Consider the following 19411-nt stretch of genomic DNA (forward strand, 5'->3'; position numbering starts at 1 on the left):
TCAACCATTACGCTAACTAACATCCTAATGTAATTAACTGATCGGTTATCACCCATGATACAGCATTGCCTTAGTACGGAAATTTATATAGTACTACGAAGTTCTACAACTCTCGTGAAGTAGAGAATATTCATCCTCTGTTAAGCTCCTTCTTAATATAGTGACATGCTGAAGACCTACCAGCACTGATAACATCCATGAGTAAATAATCTCTTCACCTCGCGGTGGTTATGGAATCAGGGCACTCCAGCTCCATCACAAGCATTTTGTATTCATCAGCCATGTTAGCTGAATTAATCCGTGAGTTGACTCCAGGTATGTCAATAGACATTCTTTGTCAGTCATGATTAGTTGAAATCGTCAAGCGCTCCAAGTCCATTAAACAGCGCTATCCGGTGAGGCCACAAAAAGTCCCCCTAAGGAGACCGCTAACGACTTCCTACAGAAGGAGATGCTTCCCAGGGGTTGCACAGGCACTATACCATCCTGGACGAAGTCTACTGGGTAGCCATGATACCCAGTAATCTACCAAATCTTCATCCAGTTTGCACCTGTGCGTTTTCCAAATTAAGCACTACTGGCAAAAATCCTCGCTACTCAACTATGGAGAATTGCAACAGTATAACGAGAAATGGGTTTTGCCGCAGCATTCCCCTTACGGCGACTGCAACTCCCACCGAGTCCTAGGCCGAGATGCTAACTAATCAGCAGGCTGGTGCGGGTTTTTTCACTGGTGAGTGACCACTGTGGGTGCAAACGGCCAAGCATCACCAGGGGGAGGCAACTTTCTTGGTAGGTCAGCGCCGTCAGGCATCACCATACTGCCATAGCCAGACCCAGACCACCTGCAGAGTAGCATGGTGGCAGAGCCAGAGCTCTCCCAGTATACTATCCAGTCCTAGATGCGCTCGTACTCTGTGTCTGCTTGCTGTCACTGATGCGCATGGTGCCGTGCAGCAAGATCCAGACACCAAATCTCACCGCAAAAAGCGAGGCTGGAAAGACTCATTAGGGGCCAGGCAGTCTGGCCAGTCTGGCCAGTCGAGCCAGTCACCAGGGCTGACCCCGCCAGGATGGCTGCGGCCCTGACTACGCTTGGCGCGATTCCGCTCCCAGCCGGTCATCAAGCGCTCCCGCTGGCCATCGGACAAATGTGTCACAACCCCATGCGTCCCGTCATGTTCGGCCCCGCACCCTGGTCAGGCAATCCCGACGGCCACCCACCACCAGTCACCAGTGGCAGTTTCCACAGTAGTGAAGCCAGGATCCCAGCCAGGCGCCGCTACCGGCTGGCTCCCGCTAGCCAGCCAATCACGGGCAGTCCCGGCAGGTGAATCATCCGCCACCACCACCACCAGGGCTGCCATGATTCATCACGCTCACGTGATTCCCGGTGCTCGCACGCGCCCCTATGTTCTGACTCATAAATTGCTTTTCCCGATAAGCATTGTGGTGGTTCCTGCACTGGAGGGGGTGAGTAATCGTGATATCCGCACAGACGTGAAATTCTCCACCCCTAACCACCGCCATATAAATATTTCCACTCCCCCATCTTGGCCCACCACTGACTCTTGTCAACCCCTCCAACCGCGCCCTCACGTTCACACGCTCAACTTCCATCTTTCTTCCTTCCCCCCGTCCAGCCTACTCCCCCTTGTGTTAGTGCTGTCTTTGTTGCTTTCCTTTTCCTTGGTTCTTTAGGTGTTCTCGGTGTTCGGTCCGTTTACTTCATTATCTGCATTCTTAGTGGTTGCTTCTAACAGGTTTAGAAGCGTTTCTTCCGGCTCCATCTGTCTCTCTTTCTGACAGCTGCGACTCCCCTTGTTTAATCTTTAGCCCCGTCTGTCCATCCATCCAACAGACCTACAAATTGTTCCATCTTTAGTCTTTTTTCACGTTTCCTAGTCCAGTGTCCAATATGATTTCCTCCAACTAGGTTACTACCAACCTGTCGTTTTTTGAGAATTTTAGGAAGTTTTATGATTTGAACCCACCTCCTATTTTTTTCATCTTATTATTGTTATCGTTATCGGTTATTCCTGTCCCCCATCCCGTGTCTGTTATAAACTTTGATTGGTACCCGAAATGGCCTTGCAATCTCCTGTTTCCCCCAGCGTTATCGCTGCGGCCAAGCTTGACATTCAGCCCAAGGATGTATCCAAGTTAAATTCATCAATCACCACCTCCAAAGACTTGTTGACACCTCCCCCCACAAACTCATCTTCTCCTTTAAACAACAAAGATATCTTGTTGCCAAACAACTTCAAGTACTACACAAAGCACTTGAACAAGAACCAATTCAACTCAATCTTACTTAACTGTACGGTTAACTTAATGAAAATCTTGTACCAAGAAAACAAAGATTCATCCATTGACGAAAAAGAGTTGAAGTTCTTTGTTGTGGAGATCTTAAGAAGATCCAAAACTTCCATCCAATCCCTACAATTGACATGCTTCTACTTGGTGAAACTCATCAAAATGAACATTCAAGATTTGAAAACTGATCCATTATTTAAGGACGCCAAGAAGTTATTCTTGGGCTTGATTATCATCGCCTCCAAGTTTAACCAAGACTACAACTACTCTTTCAAGTCTTGGCTTAAGATTTGTGGCGTCAAAGAGGATGACAATACTGGAACCTTCAATTTGAAGATTTTAAAAAGTATCGAATTTAAATGTTTAACCTTATTGAACTACGATATTTATTTGAATGACTTGAAATATGAGAACTGGTGCAACATTTTAATCATTTTTGGTTACGATTTTATCAAGTGTCAATTGGTTGACAACTCAGAAAACAACGAGATTATTTGGGAATCTAACCAGTTAAAGGTTAGCAAGAAGTTAGACAAATGGTCGAACTTCTTTGCCCACAACTTTAAGTTGACCAACTTGAACTTGATCAAAATCAACTTTAATAACTACTACTTGAATCAACTTGGTACTAAGATCTTGATCAAAGATCAAGCAGTTCCTTCTCTTTTCTCTGGCCCTGGAATGGCTTCCAAGAAGAGATGTCGCGATCAAGATGAATTTGCAATTCAAGACTCTCTTCAATTTTCCTCCAAGAAAGTCAGAGCTTTATAGGATCTACAAGTTGTATTGTATAGTCAAATTAAAGTATTTTTGAATTATTGTATCCATTATTCATCCATTTCGCTGGTAGTACTGTGGTGGTCAGAATGTTTAATTCATGTATTTATGTCATAAAAAATTCAAGCCCTAATTATCTCACATCATATCTATATACATTATACTACATACAAGCAACCATCATTTCCCCAAATTCCGGTGGAATCGTTCAAGGTCATGAATCCATTGTTCTGATTCATAAACAGCTTGTTTTGATCATGACGTAACAAGGATTCACCAAGCAAATTAGCCTCCGTTGTCTCATTGGAAGTCCCTACCAACCAAGTGGTGGTCTTGCCAATATTGTATCCTCTAACCATTATATTTCCAACGTTTTTGGCATTAACATTGATCAATTTGATCTCCATGGCTTGTGAAATGCATCCAAAAGACTTCAAATTAGAAACATTATTTAAACGGTAGTCATAGAAGTCGGTCAATATGACCGGGCCAATGATATTATAGTAGCCAGACTCCACGATAACCCTGGTTGAGAACAAGCATCTCATGGTATTATATTTGGACATGGGGATCTCGGGAGAATTCTTCAAGGACTTGTTGACATATATTAATCTCAAGTGTTTGGGATTCCTTTGGTCGTAACTGAAATTGGAGAATTTCCCCTTGGATAAGAACTTCAACTTTTGATTGAAGAAGAACTTGGTGTACCAACTGAGCTGATCAAGGTAAGAGTCGATTGGCATCTTCGCCAACCGTGCCTCACTAACCGATACGATGGTTGGATTGAGATCAAAGATGGTATCCCATGATATCACTGCATCCAAGGGTTTGTTTAACAAAGTGATTTGACTATTACTTATGAAACCAGTCATAAGTTTTGTCAAATTGTTGAGCATATGGTCATTTGAAGCCAAGGCATCGTTGATAATTAAGAACGAGTCATTGGAGTCGACCACTTTGGTTAATGGGAGATGTTTTAAGGTGGAAGCCACAGCACTAATAAGATTCAATTGAGTGAATTCGATGGTAGAGAGCACCTTGTTGTTGATCTTGCGAGTGATTTTGAGGGCAATTCCTTTGTCCTTGGTAAAATTGTACTCGTTGTCGAAGGTAGCTGTGGTTTCGCTGTAAGAATAAAGCCAATCATTATCGAGTGACAAAACGCCCGTGCTTTTCAGGTAGGAAATGATCGATTTGTCCTCGAAGTTGAAAAGAAGGAAGTCATGCATTTCGTGAGACTGGATATAGGCTTGCTCGCTGTCATCAACCACAATAAGCGAATTGTTGAGATCCTCGGCATTCGCAGGCAAGTTGGTGATGTCGTCGTAGAACTCCACCGTCACCTGGTTTAAAAACCCGGCAAATATGGCCACAAACACGTCTTGGTTGACCAAAAAAAACCGTACGTTGATCTTGATGGAGGTGATAGAGTTTGCACGCAAGTAGTCACCGAGTCGGGCGATTCTGTGGTTGAGGGCGTGCAAAAGGAGGGGCTGGTTGTCGATGTTCAAGTTGGAGGTGTTGGAGGCGTTGTCCATGACTATTTGCCAGATATCACAGAGGTTGCCGTGTCTGACCTTGTAGTGGTCGTAGCGAATGTCGAGACCAATGCGCAAGCCATGAGAATGGTCCAACTTGTTGCTTTTGTAAATGGCAGACTCGTTTGGAAGACGAGTGGCTTCGATGAGCGACTGGTCACTGAGGTACAAGTCGTTGACGTCCTTGGTCGACTCGATGTACTGGGAGTAGATGTAGTCAATGACCACCACTGCCACTACCGTGATGACCACCGTGTGGAGGTCAATTCCTAGAGGGAGTGACGGGAGGGGCATCAAGGATCATATACCTTTCGGGGGCAACTAGGGATCTTGAGGTAAGAACAAGTGGCTGGAGCAAGAAAGTGTTGCTGCAGTGAGTGCCAGACAGGAAGAACACGGGCAAGTAGAGTCCAGCGATGCTGTGGCTGTGGATGGAAGTGAAAAGCTAGCGAGAGGGGTGGCAATTGTTGGCTGATGCCAGGAGTGATCATCGCACCCATCGTACCTATACGCGATCGGCACGTGACCACAGTCCCAACACGGTGACAATAGCCTTGTCGATAAGCCTTCCAGGGGATGTTTATAGCCAGCAAGGCAGCCAGGTGCGCGTCGCACTGGTTAGTGGGCCCCGGGCCGGGCTAGACGATTGCGCCGTAGACTAATATGACCATATGGGTCAGGAACTGTACAGAAAAGGACAGGATAATCAGGATAATACGGGTAAGGTACAGGTTGCATAACTCAGGTACCGCGAATCGCTTTCCAAACAGGAAGTGGTTATGGCTTGGACGCGTACGTGAAGAGTGGTGGGTCTTTGGCGAAAAGACACCTAAGAACCCAAAGTGTAATTGGATTCGTGGAACAAGAGAGTCAATAACAGGTGGATCCATAAAAATTAGAAATTGGGTATTGTAGTGAGATCTATTATACTATAATGTGATGGACTACTCGCAATGTGGTTAATTAGATACAAGCTCTACTGCTGTAGATGAGGGGATACTACTCGTGATAGGTTAATTAAATTTATGCTCTACTGTGGTGGATAATGAGACACTATTCTTAATGTGGTTTATTGCCAGGATGAGTACTGGGAATAACCATGAAGAACCAGCATCAGAATGGCACTTGCATACTGGTTGTAATCAGTAATTAACAGGCATTGTTGTAGATCTCCCCAACATTAATTTTTCTGCAACTTTGTCTTTGTTAGATTGTCTAGAACTTACTATTCCATAATAACTGTGACTAGACTTGTTTGGACGTATCGAACACAATATTGCAATTCACATCCAACTTACTTTACTTTTCATTAATCCTTAACATCCCCAATAAACTCACCAGTTGGTGGCCAATTTCATAACTCGCAATTACACTCCGCTGGTCGGTCTGCTACCGCTCGACTCCCGCATTGGTGCACAATTAGCCTCTACTCCCCACGCATTTTCCCAGCTCACTCTACACCCACACTGCCCCCAATAACGCCCCAAACTACACCTTACACGGCTAAACTCCAAATCTATCAGCTATAGATCTTAACATAGCAAATAGTGATATCAAGTATCACTCAACCAGAGTAATGTAGTAAGGATGTTCTCGCGGCTGCCCTCCGTCCCCATTCCACCCTCACCTCGTTCCATCCGCACTGCCACCACCAATTGTGCCAGTGGATGCGCACGCGCCTAATCTCATTTGACGGTCTCAGATCACCACTTCAGAAAGTCACCACCAGCCGCCCACAACACGCCCCAGCCTCCTACGAGAACACAACCAGAAGACCTCCCACACCACCCGCCGGCCGCCATCACCCTCTGGCCATCGTATCCTGCCCAATCCCGCAATGATCCGCGTCTTCATTCCCAAGTTCCGAAGCATCCACCATCTCGTGGTCATCCTCCTCATAGTCTGGATCGGCACCTTCGCCTACCACGAGCGGCTTGCACCTGGCTCGGCTGCCAGGCATTGTCTGTGGCCTGCCGTGCAAGCGCCCACCAACGTGCTTCTCGTGGCCGATCCCCAGCTTATCGATAATCACACCTACCCAGGGCGGTTTGGGCCCCTCCTCACGCTCTCGCAACATACAGTGGACGCCTACCTCAAACGCAACTACAAGGCGCTTCTCACGTCCTTGAAGCCCGACTACGTGGTATTTTTGGGTGATCTTTTGGACAACGCTCGAGATTCCTCCGACGCCTACTTCGCCAACGAGCACAGACGGTTCCAGGGTATCTTCCAGACACCCTACCCCTACCAGCAGGGCAGTAATTTGTTGTTGAACACTCCAGGAAACCACGATATAGGCTTTGGTGACGGTGTCAACCAGGCAGCACGTACGCGCTTCATCAACACTTATGGAGACGTGAACACCGTCACCACCATCGCAGACGTGGACTTCTACTCGCTCGACTCCCTCTCGTACTCTGCAGACGCAGTCGAAATCAACCACGAAGCCAGGGCCTTTGTTGGAAGCGTGGGACCCAAAAGCAGGCCCAGAATTCTATTGAGCCATGTGCCGTTGTACAGGGACTCTGCCAAAAGCTGTGGCCCCTTGAGAGAAAGCGCATACATGGATGTCGCTGGCCACGGGTACCAATACAAAAACAATCTAGACCAAGAGCTTTCTCGTACCCTCATCCAGAACATCCAGCCAGACGTGATATTCTCCGGAGATGACCATGATTACTGCGATATCGTGCACGCGCCTGTGGATGGTCTTGAAACCAGAGAAATCACCGTCAAGTCCATCAGCATGGCCATGGGAATTAAGTATCCTGCCGTACAGTTGCTCTCCTTCAACTCGAATACCACATTGACCTACGACACCCAGATATGTTACTTGCAGACCCCATACATCAATGTGGCTAACTACATATTTTTGGCGGTTGCAACTGGGTTATTGGTCCTCTTGTGGAACATCAAGCAAAAGTCTCCTAGATACACCTACTCGTCGATTCTTCCAATGACTGACGAATACAAACCCTCGGCGAACGCTAGAAAAATATCCAACTTCCTCAAGGAGCAAGACCAGCTTGATGTCCCGGATGGCCCTACGCGAACTAACTCATCTTCCTACTACTTGTATTCGTCCAATTCCTACACTACCAAATCATCCTCAAATTCGGGGTTGTCAAATATTTTCAGTAAAGCAAAAACCGCCATCACTGTGTTTGTGCGCAAGTGGAACCTACTTCCTTTCTTCAAGCACTCCATGTTGCTAGGCACCTTGGTGATCTGCATCTACTACTTCGGGTTCATCCTTACCTTGTGAACCTGATCACGTGGACCCGTCTATGTGTCAATTGATGCGGCTCATACATGCCTAAACCGGCACCCACTATGTTTCAGGTGAATGTGGTGATATCCACGTCTTAATAAGGAGCGATCCGTGGACATTGCTCCAAGCTCTATGGAGAACTCTTTTCCTGGCCGTACTCAAATTTTTTCGAGTTTCCACTGAATATACCCACCACCAGCATGGGTTGTACGGCAAGTGTTCCCAGCAACGAGGAAGATGATCCATTTCTCCAGGATAAACATATCAATGATCAGATTGAGCAGAGCTTGCGTATGACTAAGGGAAATGATAGGAACGAGTTCAAATTATTTCTATTGGGAACTGGGGAAAGTGGAAAGTCTACAGTGTTGAAGCAAATGAAATTGCTTCACAAAGGAGGCTTCACTTCTCAGGAACGCGTTCAATACGCCCAGGTAATCTGGTGTGATTTAATCCAGTCTATGAAGATATTGCTTGTACAATCTTCGAGGTTGGGAATTGCCCTAGACTCTGATACAGAGGGAAGTCCATTAGCTCCATTTAAGCAAGCCGTGCTAAATGCAAATGCACTACAATTGGTGAACATGGGAGCTGCAGGCAGTTCAGATTATTTGAGTGACTATGTGATAAAGTATGGCGAGCGTAATAGAGCTAAAAGCCGATTGAACGAAACGGGAGCTCCAGACAATGCATTTTTGAAAGAGGGCTCCAATGAACAAGATAGCACGGAAACAGTTGTAAATGAGGAACTTATGGAAATATATCCAATGTCCGAGCAAAAACAGATTTATACAAGACATGAAGTTGCTGAAGCAGTTTCCAAATTATGGAGTTTGGATTCTGGAATCAAAAAATGTTTTGAAAAATCACACGAATTCCAATTGGAGTCGTCTGCTAGCTATTATTTTGATAACTGCATGAAGTTTGCCGATCCCAACTACAAGTGCTCAGACTTGGACATTTTGAAAGGAAGAATCAAAACCAGCGGGATCACAGAAACTGATTTCATGGTTAACCTGTTTAAGTTCAAGATTTTAGATGCCGGAGGTCAAAGATCTGAGAGAAAGAAATGGATCCACTGTTTCGAGAATATCACAGCCATTATGTTCGTATTGGCGGTATCCGAATACGATCAAACGTTATTCGAGGATGAGCGGGTGAACAGAATGCATGAGTCAATTGTTTTATTCAACGCCCTCTGTAACTCAAAATGGTTTATCAACACGCCTTTCATCTTGTTCTTGAACAAGATCGATATCTTTGAGCAGAAAATAGCAAGGTCGCCTCTTAAAAAGTATTTTCCAGACTACGATGGAAAGCCTAATGATGTTGAAGACGCACTTAAGTTTTTTGAAACCAACTTTTTGAAGTTAAACAAGACCAACAAGCCAATTTATGTTCACAGAACATGTGCAACGGATACCAAGTCAATGAAGTTTGTTTTATCTGCGGTCACAGATTTGATTGTTCAAAGGAACTTGAAGAATAGCGGTATCCTTTGATCATTGACAGGACATTACATAGGTTCCGGAATTAACGTATTTATAATACTATAAATATATGTATATACGATTCAACTAGTGTATCAGTGGTAAGGAATTTTGTTCATAATATGCAATTGATGGAAATTTCGTTGCTTACCATCTCAACATAGCCATTTCATTTCTCAATCTGTTGTAGTCGAACAAGGCTTCGATTTGACCAGTACCAGAAACAACAATATCCTTGTCCCATAAGGCGGCTTGGGCCCAGGCCTTAACATCCTTGGTGGAGATGGCATCGATTCTTTCCAAAGCCTCCTTGACAGAGGTTCTGTAACCAGCCAATAACACCTTGTTACCGATATCAGAGACAATGGCGTTGGAAGAGCCCAATTCTCTCAACAAAGCGGTCTTGGCAGCGGCCTTACCACGGGCAACCTCGGCGTTGGTGATGGAAACCGACAATCTGTTCCATTCCTTCAAGGTGAAGTGGACAAAGTCGTCGACTTGGCCAATGTTGGAGATTTCAGAGTGGAAACCCCACAAACCGGAGTCAGAGTAAGACTTGGAGAAGTGGGTGTATTTGTCAACAATGTGGTAGTCTTGGACAATGGAGGCCAACTTGGCACTGGTGTAAGGAGCGATGGTGGAGTTTTGGTCGAATTTACCGAAGATTTCGGCGGCAACCTTAGCAACGTGGTAGGCTGGGGAGGTCAAGCCTTCACCTTGAACGGCGATAGAAACGTAGGCCTTTGGCAAGGTGTCGTCTCTCATTCTGACTTCAGAGCCCAAGAAGGTGGCTGGCTTGGTTTCTGGCTTCAAGCCTTGGGCGATGTTCAAAGAGCCTTCGATGGCGTCAACCAAAGCATCGTGGTCGAAGTTACCAGAAGCAGCGATGACAGTGTTGGCGCTGACCAAGTGTCTTTCCAACAAACGAGCAGAGTCTTGCAATTCCAAGTCCTTGACGGATTCGACGGTACCGTAGGTTGGCAAGCCCAAGGAGTAGCCCTGGAAGGCGGTAGCGTTCAAGTGTTCCAACACCTTGGAGGTTGGGTCAGCTTCGACAGCTTGGGCCTTACCGATCAAAGCGGCCTTGGCGACGGCGAAGTCGGCCTTTTCCAAAATGGCGAGAGGCTCAGAGGCAATCTTGGCGATCAATTTGGCGGCTTCCTTGACGTTTTCGTTGGTGGATTGGGCAATGACACCGTTAGTTTCCTTGGTGTTTTCGGCAGATAACAACACACCGTTTTGCAAGCCAGAACCCAAGATGTTGGTGGTCAAGGCAGAGATACCGTTGCTGTAGGTGTGTTCAGCTCTGGAACCAGCACCGAAGTACAAACCCACGGTGGAGGAGGTGGCATGAGGGTTGACTTCACTGGCCACAGTGACACCGTTGCTTAAGGTGGTGTACTTGGTTTGGGCGTTGGCGGTCGAGACGAAACGACGAGATGCAAATTGCTTAACAGCAGAACGAACACCGGATCCACGAATCATTATAGTTGAGGTTGTTTAGTTGGTAGATTGGGTTTTGAAAATTTATGGTGATTTTTCTGAGGACTGGCCAATGAGGACTAGGCGAATTACCGGCTTGTCTGCAGGACACTATCTAGTGTCTGTGGAGAGGTTCGATACGAGAAGTGGTGCCACGGCGGAGATGGGGCTCCAACAGCAGTTGGGGGTGCTGGACAGCAGTGGGGGGGTTACACACAGACCAATGGCTGTCTCTGGCTGTCTGGATGTGCACTGGGGGCTGTTTTCGCATGGGACTAGCTGTCTTGAGAGGAATTGTGGCATAGGCTCACGTGCCCATGGTTGTAGTACTGAGCCAGAATAGGCCTGGTGGCAGACAGTGGCAGTTCCAGTGTCGTTTTGCCATTCTGGGGCTGCAGGCTACTCAGCTTGGTGTAGAGGGTCCTGGCAGGCTCCAAATTGATTGCAAAAAAATCTTTGTTCTCCTTGTTTTTTGCATCTACCAGACAGAAGACATAATTGGGTATGTTTGGGACCAGCTGGACAGTGACAGAGTGAGCTACTTCCAGCAGGACATCTCCAGCAACGACCTTCCTATCCCAGTCTTTGGTATGGATTGCACCACCACTGGGACATCTACCGTTTGGTATTGGGCTCTGTACTGGTGCCCGGGCCGGGCACTGGTGGTGCGAAACCTCCACAAAGGACCAATGGAAGGCTTCGTGGCCGTTGACCTCAAACCCGACACTTGTAGTTAGTAATTGGGGATCCTGTTTGGCAGTCGGCTCCAACGGGGGCCATTGGGCCATTTTTGGGTACAGTTTTTTTGGTGGTTCCAGTGGTTGGCAGATGCTCTCACAGCGGGAAGATTCCTCCTGTAACGAAACAAGGGTGGGAGAGGTGAACGCAAGAGGAGAGCTTGGAGCCACAGGAACAAAGACATCTCCAAAGTCCTCGAAGACTGGCAGGGCAAATTCGGGGACAATTTTGGCCCTGGGAGCCAAAGTCAAAAACTCGCCTGGTTTGAGGTGGTACTCATCGTGGGGAAATGCTCTCAACGACAAGAGCGTTTTGCCCTTGAGTTTGGTATGGATGAGTCGGGGATCGTGCGAGTTGCTGTAGCGGCGCCGTCTCCACTCCACTAACAAGATGTCCCATCTGTGTTTGAGCTGGTGGATGGTGTTCTCAAATGGCATTGTGATTGCCGCAAATTCTTGTGAGAAATGCAAATTTCTGACAAAATTGGACGGGGAAAGTAGATAAATTTGAGAATCGTAGAGTGAAGATTAAAGTGAACAAATTATTGTGGATGAAAGAGTGAAGATGCAAGAGGGCAGCGAGAAAGGAAGAGCGCAGATGAATGTGGGCTAGGCTACCATTTCGACTGTGACGTAGTATGTCAGCGAATGAATCGATCAATATCTAGTGGGACCGTTTTTTACAATGGAAGCAGTTGAGACATAATCCACTGGGTTGAAGTAACACCCTTGACTCGATCAATAGGATACGTTCTCTAGAAATTACATCTGGTGTAGGCTGTTCGTTCAGATTACTTGCCATTTTGGAAGGTTCCAAACTTGTTGCTCAAATGGAACATATTCCTTCCAGTCCTTTTCGACTCTACAACTAATATCTTTTTTGCTGTTTGTTGTCTATGTACACTAAAGTTGGATGTTGGCTCTGCTGGACATGGCAGTCTTGTGCATTTGAGCCTTCTTGTCGTAACCGGCGGATTTACCCTCGTAAGCAGCGATGATTTCCTCGGCCAATCTCACAGAAAAGTCGGGGGACTTCTTCTTGCTACTACTGTCCAAGATCCAGGTGATGGCATATCTGTTTCTCTGCTTCTTGGTCAATGGAACTGGCACAAGCTTATTCTTAGCAGTACCTGTGAGCTGGGTTCTGGTGGTGACCAAGGGACCCAACTTGTCCAAGGTCTCGTATAATATTTGTACTGGGTCCTTTCTGGTCTTAAGGTAGATGATGTAGAATGCTTTGGAGATGATTTTTTGGGCCTTGGACTTCTTTCCGTGTCTCATGATCATGTTGGTCAAGCTGTCCACGATAGGGTCGGACTTCAAGGGTATGCCCTTGTTGGCAAACTCTTCAACTTCGGCCAACTGTTGTTCGGAAGGCTCGAACTTTTGCTCCAAAAATGGCTCTGGGGTGGCTAACGTGGAAAGGTACACTTCAGACTCAGTCTCAACGTTGGTCTTGCCGTTCTTCAATGCCTTGACGGCGGTTAACCACTCATCAAGGTCGTTCTCGGTGATGGAGTCCTTGTTCACAGGGAATACTTGGGCAGTCAATGATGGGTTGTTGGAGTTGAATCTGGAGAATACAGCTGGTCTGAGCGCAGACAGCCATATTCTGGGGCATGGAGCGAACACCCTTCTGGTGCATGCTCTTATCAACGACATGGTGGTGGATATACAAGAGTCGAGATTGAAAAATCAGTATGAAAATTTTCCATTTTGTGTTACCCTCACTGGTTTCTGGCGTTGCTGGTGGTGGGCACTTAGCGAGAGGTCGCACAAAATGGCGAGCCATGACGCGCGAAGCGGGGGATTTAGCGAGAGCTCCCACAAAACGGAGCGAATCTGTCGCGAAGATGGTGCTACGAATAGCGAGAGTCTCGCTAGGCCGGCCGCAAAACACGACCACGCGACTCAACTACATACAACCTACCCCATAGAATGGCGCTTCAGATACCCCCTCTACAACCTGAGTTGGCAGCTCTTCTCGAAGATGTTGCTGACAGCAAGAAGAACCAGCAGCTGGTAGCACTTGCCTGGCGCGAGAAGCTCTTGCCTGGCCTCCAAACCCACCTAGCCGCCATGGTGGACGTCTCGTTGTCACAAGGCGAGCAGTTCAGCGTACGACCAGAGGGAGTAGACCTCCAGAAGTCGATCGTGGGTGTCCACAAGAGAATCACAGATCATATCCTGGACAATTTCACCCAGCTGCCGCCCTTCACGTTGCCTCGTTTGGCCGAAGTGTTGTTGCGGCCCCAAAACGAAGGCTATTTGTTGGGCAACAACGTGGCGGTACTCAAGTACTTCAATGCGTTGGCCAAACTCGTGTTGGTGTCGTCGGGAATCGAAGACTTCCCGCCCATCACGTTCCTGGAACCCAGTCAGACCCGAGAAATTATGGAGCCTATACGAACGAGCCAGACAGCCGTGAGCATTCCATTGGTGGAAATTCCGTGGTTGAAACAGGAGGAAAACGACACAGTTGGCGAAAAGGACGAAAACGGGACAGACAAGCAGGAGGTGGCGCCTGAGACCAAACAAGAACCCGATATGGGCCCTGTGCCCACCATTTCTCCTCCGGATCCAACACTCCTGGATGAGCTGGGAATAGTGAAACACGAGGTACCGAAGTCGCCAAGACGGAGACGCAACCAGGAGACAGAGACCTTGGACAGCTTGGACTTGGGACAAAGCAACGGCTCGAAAAAGGCCAGGACAGATGGCAAAAAGAGTCCCACCACCCCATCCAAGACATTACTATCTGACGAGGAGAACGATAGAATGGACCTATCAAATACCGTGGGTGATGATTCTCTCACATTGACCTCACCAAATCCACCCACCAACCCGAACGACTTATTGAGCGACTCGCCATTGCAACACCGTGATCAAACCATGGAAGACACTTGAATTGAGTGAAGCAAACAAGTGAAATATTAAAGTAAAATACTCTTTAATGTGCTGTTTCCTTAACCAACAGTTTTGAGTGATCTTGAAGTTCACATCAACGAGGTAGTTAATTTGAGTCACAACCAGCCTACACAGTTAAATTCAGAACTTTTATTAGTACAGAAATGAGCTAGCAAGCTAGCGGGTCGCTGGAAACTTTACTATGGCGATCTTCTTTCCCTGGATGGAGATCTGGATCTTTGGGGGGACCTGTCCCTGTACAGAGGCTCGTATGTGTCAGTTCTGGGTCTTTCCCTACTTCTTTGGCCCGGAACGTAGGAGTCGTGTTTATAGTCGCCTCTGTAACTATCCACATAATCCCTTGGTTGGTACCCGTCCTTGCTAGGAACCACGTTGTAGGGTCTAGGCCCAGTCCCATCGTATGGTCTGGGGCCCGTCACATCGTAGGGCCTAGGACCACTGCCGTCGTAGCTGTCACGTTCATAGCCATAGTAGCCACCTCTTCTTCTGCCCCCTCTTCCGCCTCTCGAACGGTAGCCACCCCTGCCTCTACCACGGGGATTGAACCGAGGAATGAAGTCCCCGTTCAATAGCGTGTGGTTCGCTATCACTTCCTCGCCTCTTGATTCGTAATCGATTTTCCACACTCCGTTGCGGGGTCCCCTATCTTCTTCAAACACCCATTGGTTGATGGCTTTCACCGGGATATAGTCCACATAGAGTGGGAGCCTTTCAGGCAGGAACTCGCGGGGAGACACTGGCTCCTTCAACTCGTCTTTATCACGGTCGTCCTCCGCATCGTCCAACGCTTTCTGGTACTGGACGGATTCCAATTCGAACCTCTCTTGTTCACGGGCCTCGTACTCGGCCTTCAACTTCTCGTCCTCCTCGGGCGATGGATACACCGACCCGTTCAACTTGTCCCGTATGAACTCGGCCCCCTCCTCCCTATCAACAAGCACGATTCCGTGGGTTCGGGACCGGTTCAACCAGGCCCTCTCCACGTGCAATCCACCAGCGTCAGCCGCCAATTCCTTCAAGTAGTTCTGGAAATTGATGGCGTTGACCGGTCTCCTGAGGTTGGCGATGAACAATGCCCTGGTGATGTGGAATGACGCTTGGTCCTTGATTTCGTACACTATTTCCGATTGACCATCCGAGTCGTCTGGCGCTTGCAAGCCCTGGTGGTCGATGACCTTCTTGGGCTCGTCCACCTTGGCGATTGGCTCGTCTCTCTCGTAATCAAGAACTTCGCTGTCACTCATCCTGGATAGGAGTAGTAGCAGATGTTTTGAAGATGATTTTCGGGGTCGTGCGGGGAGATTAGCAACCAGTAGAAATCACTGGTGGTGGAGTTCACACGAGGTGTATATTCTATATACAGATGGATGCTATAACAGGAGCTGAGACCGAGGTTCTAGGCGGTGGAGCTAGGGAAGGATGCGGTGCAGCAAGGGAGACCAGAAGTCGTAGTGAGAACAGTATTGTAGCGAGGATGGTCATCGTAGCGAGAGAGTCGCAGGGGAGTCGCAGGAGGAGCGCAGTGGAAAAGTGCAGGCCAGCCTCGCTGGCTCCACACACTCCCTCGCTAGCCCCCTCGCTAGCCCCCTCGCTAGCACCCTCGCTAGCTACCAGTTCCTCCCTAGGCGCCCCACATATGCTGGAGCAAATCAAAGAGTCCGTTATTGTCAGTCTCAAGAACATACGCTCCATACATCCCCACAAACGTTCCGAACGTCAACAACCTCGAGGCAATCTTGTGCCACACCCCATATACTCTCTGGGGAATATAATCGATGATACACGCCTTGAGACCAACGTGACAGTGGAACAAGAGCGCCACGGAGCACACGGCATCTATGAGGGGATAGTCCACACCAGCAACGAAGGGAGTCATCACTAACGGCACCAACGCCACCGAAATCGCCCTTTCGTACGACCAGTGGTAGCCTCCTTCGTAGTGGTCAGCCATGGGTGGTTGGTAGGCATCGTTGACAGTGCCCACAATATTGCCGGCGGGCTGGGGGATGAGCTTGTACTTGGCGAAATTTGGCTTCAAGGAGAGGGGCCTCGTGAACATGGACGGACGGGCCGTGAAGGCCCTTGTGCGACAGTGCAAACCAAGCATGATGGGTGGAGAAGGTTTTTCGAGCAGAAATCGAAATGGATGGAGGGTGTCACGTGACAACACCAACGGTGATCTGGCTAGACTACACTGTTCCACAGGGTCCGGGTCTCTCCATAGAGTTCGTCATTAGCGTCATCGCATCACTCTAACGTCCTTACTACCATACTCCTGATTGGGCCCATCCCCTTAGACCCATCTCATAATTAGTCTCATCTTCTCAGTCCCCGTCTCTCCTACACATCTCTCGGTCAGGTTTATTATACATCTATTTACAGTAGGCTACCACGAGGCAACCTTGACACCTGGAATGACACCAGCTCTGGCTCTGTCTCTGAAAGCAGTCTAAACGTTAGTATTTCGCCCAGCATGGGGATATTCGCATACGTACTCTGTTGAGCTTGAAGTCGCTGATGACGGATTTGGCACAACCGGTGGCAACACATCTGTTCTTGATTTGGTTGTAGGCAGTGTACTTTGGCATGGCAGCAAGCTGTAACTGGGCCTCCAATCTGGCTCTGGCTGGCAACTCGGTGTTTCTGGAAATGTACTTCAACGCATTTCTGGTCACTTCATGTTCGGCAAATTGGATTCTCTTGAACTGGTCCCTGATGACTCTGGCATTCACGTATGAGTGCTTGGGGATCTCGAAATGCACCGGGAATCTGAAAGGCATTTCGCTGGATAGGAGTGGTGTGCTGATTGGTGACTTGCGAATGAAAAATTGATAGTGGTACGTTCATTACGCGCACCCAGAAAAAGTGTGTAAATAAGGAACCAGGACCATAGTATGGGGCATGTGTGGGTAGGTGAAAATTGCATGCATTGTTGAGAAAATGGGTCTGGAGCACCCAAAGGGCCCAATAATAGTTTCAGGGCTGTTGCTGGAGCGAATTTGCATCCCTACGAAGTTTTTCAGACAATATTATCGGTTAGACTAGATCCGCCATTGCCGCATATACACCATGCGTGATGATGCTTTGGCAGCACCTTACTGTGCCCATTAGTACCAGTTTCTCCGCCAATAATGCCATAGTAGTTGGGTACCCGTCAAATGTACATAATGTGACAGTGACAAATCGGACTGCATACAGCCGCTCCACTATCGGATCAGTGACTAACGTTTAGTCATAAGTAATAGAAACCACACTTCTTTCACCACAGCATGTTCACCGGATTAGTAGAGACTATCGGCACAGTCCTCGAGTACAAAAGTCTAGACACGTCGGAGACGGGAGGAAACGGCGTCTCGATCACCATTGGAGACTGTTCCTCCATCTTGGGGGATGTCCATCTCGGTGATTCAATTTCAACCAACGGAGTTTGTCTCACAGTGGTTGAGTTTGACGAGGCTAGAACCCAATTCAAAGTGGGTGTTGCACCCGAGACCTTGCGTCGTACCGATTTGGGCGATTTGGGTGAGGGGTCCAAGGTCAATCTCGAGAGAGCTGTGACCAGTGAGGTCAGATTGGGTGGTCATGTCGTCCAGGGACACGTGGACACCATAGCCACAATCACCAACAGACAAGCGGATGGCAATGCAATCACATTCACCTTCAAATTGCGGGAAACCGAAAACATCAATTACATTGTGGAGAAAGGATTCATTGCTGTGGACGGAACCTCCTTAACAGTGACACACGTGGATTATGACACCTTTGAATTTTCTATCATGATGGTGAGCTACACCCAGGGCAAGGTGATCATGCCATTGAAGCCTGTGGGCGGAACCGTGAACATCGAGGTGGATTTGACAGGAAAATTGATTGCCAAGCAGATTGACGTCAACTTGGCTTCGCAGATAGGCAATCCCGACAGTGCGTTGGCTAGGCTTGTCGACAGATTGGTGGAGGAGAAGGTGGCAAAGGCCTTGGGCAAATAGAACTAGTCACTGACTTTAATGCTACTATTATGAAACGAACGGTAAGATAGAACTATGTTGTGCGAACTAAAATTCGAGTAAAAACTACGTAGTGCTTATGATAGCCTGATTTAAGAATGGAATTGGGTGCTTCTAGCCCAAACGTTATTTATGCATGATATTTTGTGTTTCCTTATCTGCATCCCCATTGAAATGAAACGGTTCAGCATGTGTGGGTGAATGAATCACTAATATATCTCTCATGGTGCCACTGAAGGCGAGAGTATTTCATAAGTTGACAATAATTAGACATCGGTTAGGTTCTCTTGTCTATTGTAGCACACAAACATTAATTCATCGCCGATTTAATAGGCAAAAGTATCCCACTATATATAGTATGGTCATGAGCAGTATGGGGCTATTCACTTGAGTAGTAATATTGAAAGTAATAAAATAATAGTAATAATGGCGATTCTTCAACGGTAACTATTGGAAAAGACCAAAGGGGCTGTAGAAAAATCGGCAGGTAGAGAAAGCAGCGAAAGAACTAGGACCAAACTGAACAGCTCCAGTACGGAATAATCTCCAATAGGATATCAAGAACAAAATACACACGGAAAATCTCCAAGCATGCCCACTCCACGGCTGATACCTGTTAGCCTACACCTCTAGTCACACTCCCTTCTTCCCACTGGCAAAGACAATTTCGCAGCTAGTAAATTATACGACCTGGGCATCAAAAATGGGTCCAAAAATGCGCTAAATGGGACCCATACCTGGATCTGAACATCCTTACTACTATACACATATACGTTCCTTTCTACCCTATTCTTTTCCCTAGCGTTGATCGTCCTCTTCTCCACCGATCATTCCTCCATGGTGCGCAGCCACTGACAACAATGTCGCG

General features: G+C 47.5%; 12 protein-coding genes across 12 annotated transcripts; 5 read left to right on the forward strand and 7 right to left on the reverse strand.

Moving 5' to 3' along the window:
- Positions 1-2214: 2214 nt before the first annotated feature.
- Positions 2215-2988, forward strand: PCL5 (Pcl5p; the record flags this gene model as incomplete). Its single annotated transcript, XM_020208717.1, has 1 exon — positions 2215-2988. A coding segment is annotated over one exon (774 nt), but the record flags the coding sequence as incomplete, so codon positions are not given.
- Positions 2989-3251: 263 nt separating this feature from the next.
- Positions 3252-4925, reverse strand: CANTADRAFT_46867 (uncharacterized protein; the record flags this gene model as incomplete). Its single annotated transcript, XM_020209389.1, has 3 exons — positions 3252-3705; positions 3775-4218; positions 4333-4925. The coding sequence occupies 3 exons, from the start codon at positions 4923-4925 to the stop codon at positions 3252-3254; spliced, it is 1491 nt and encodes a 496-aa protein (XP_020065670.1).
- Positions 4926-6468: 1543 nt separating this feature from the next.
- CANTADRAFT_46772 (uncharacterized protein) lies at positions 6469-7896 on the forward strand (the record flags this gene model as incomplete). The annotated part of the gene is made up of 1 exon (XM_020209380.1): positions 6469-7896. One exon carries the CDS (start codon positions 6469-6471, stop codon positions 7894-7896), a length of 1428 nt encoding a protein of 475 aa, XP_020065671.1.
- Positions 7897-8102: 206 nt separating this feature from the next.
- On the forward strand, positions 8103-9404 carry CAG1 (guanine nucleotide-binding protein subunit alpha; the record flags this gene model as incomplete). Its single annotated transcript, XM_020209412.1, has 1 exon — positions 8103-9404. The coding sequence occupies one exon, from the start codon at positions 8103-8105 to the stop codon at positions 9402-9404; it is 1302 nt and encodes a 433-aa protein (XP_020065672.1).
- A 68-nt stretch (positions 9405-9472) lies between these two features.
- Positions 9473-11013, reverse strand: CANTADRAFT_153406 (ubiquinol--cytochrome-c reductase subunit). Its single transcript, XM_020206343.1, has one exon. It carries the CDS (start codon positions 10875-10877, stop codon positions 9540-9542), a length of 1338 nt encoding a protein of 445 aa, XP_020065673.1. The 5' UTR covers positions 10878-11013; the 3' UTR covers positions 9473-9539.
- On the reverse strand, positions 10694-12282 carry CANTADRAFT_153147 (uncharacterized protein). The gene has a single exon (XM_020206342.1). It carries the CDS (start codon positions 12047-12049, stop codon positions 11150-11152), a length of 900 nt encoding a protein of 299 aa, XP_020065674.1. The 5' UTR covers positions 12050-12282; the 3' UTR covers positions 10694-11149.
- A 232-nt stretch (positions 12283-12514) lies between these two features.
- On the reverse strand, positions 12515-13273 carry CANTADRAFT_20137 (mitochondrial 37S ribosomal protein uS7m; the record flags this gene model as incomplete). The annotated part of the gene is made up of 1 exon (XM_020206522.1): positions 12515-13273. The coding sequence occupies one exon, from the start codon at positions 13271-13273 to the stop codon at positions 12515-12517; it is 759 nt and encodes a 252-aa protein (XP_020065675.1).
- Positions 13274-13549: 276 nt separating this feature from the next.
- Positions 13550-14518, forward strand: CANTADRAFT_4581 (uncharacterized protein; the record flags this gene model as incomplete). The annotated part of the gene is made up of 1 exon (XM_020209249.1): positions 13550-14518. The coding sequence occupies one exon, from the start codon at positions 13550-13552 to the stop codon at positions 14516-14518; it is 969 nt and encodes a 322-aa protein (XP_020065676.1).
- Positions 14519-14742: 224 nt separating this feature from the next.
- On the reverse strand, positions 14743-15711 carry CANTADRAFT_31860 (uncharacterized protein; the record flags this gene model as incomplete). The annotated part of the gene is made up of 2 exons (XM_020208418.1): positions 14743-14989; positions 15086-15711. Coding segments are annotated over 2 exons (873 nt in total), but the record flags the coding sequence as incomplete, so codon positions are not given.
- Positions 15712-16160: 449 nt separating this feature from the next.
- SDH4 (Sdh4p) lies at positions 16161-16646 on the reverse strand (the record flags this gene model as incomplete). The annotated part of the gene is made up of 1 exon (XM_020206523.1): positions 16161-16646. The coding sequence occupies one exon, from the start codon at positions 16644-16646 to the stop codon at positions 16161-16163; it is 486 nt and encodes a 161-aa protein (XP_020065678.1).
- Positions 16647-16925: 279 nt separating this feature from the next.
- On the reverse strand, positions 16926-17319 carry MRP2 (mitochondrial 37S ribosomal protein uS14m; the record flags this gene model as incomplete). The annotated part of the gene is made up of 2 exons (XM_020211456.1): positions 16926-16988; positions 17035-17319. The coding sequence occupies 2 exons, from the start codon at positions 17317-17319 to the stop codon at positions 16926-16928; spliced, it is 348 nt and encodes a 115-aa protein (XP_020065679.1).
- A 489-nt stretch (positions 17320-17808) lies between these two features.
- On the forward strand, positions 17809-18525 carry RIB5 (riboflavin synthase; the record flags this gene model as incomplete). The annotated part of the gene is made up of 1 exon (XM_020206524.1): positions 17809-18525. One exon carries the CDS (start codon positions 17809-17811, stop codon positions 18523-18525), a length of 717 nt encoding a protein of 238 aa, XP_020065680.1.
- Positions 18526-19411: the final 886 nt, after the last annotated feature.

This window comes from Suhomyces tanzawaensis, assembly GCF_001661415.1.
Source record: "Suhomyces tanzawaensis NRRL Y-17324 unplaced genomic scaffold CANTAscaffold_2, whole genome shotgun sequence".
NCBI lineage: Eukaryota > Fungi > Ascomycota > Pichiomycetes > Serinales > Debaryomycetaceae > Suhomyces > Suhomyces tanzawaensis.

Excerpts from the sequence above, each read along its gene's own strand:
- CANTADRAFT_153406 (XM_020206343.1), bottom strand. The coding sequence starts at position 10,877 with ATGATTCGTGGATCCGGTGTTCGTTCTGCTGTTAAGCAATTTGCATCT.
- CANTADRAFT_153147 (XM_020206342.1), bottom strand. The coding sequence starts at position 12,049 with ATGCCATTTGAGAACACCATCCACCAGCTCAAACACAGATGGGACATC.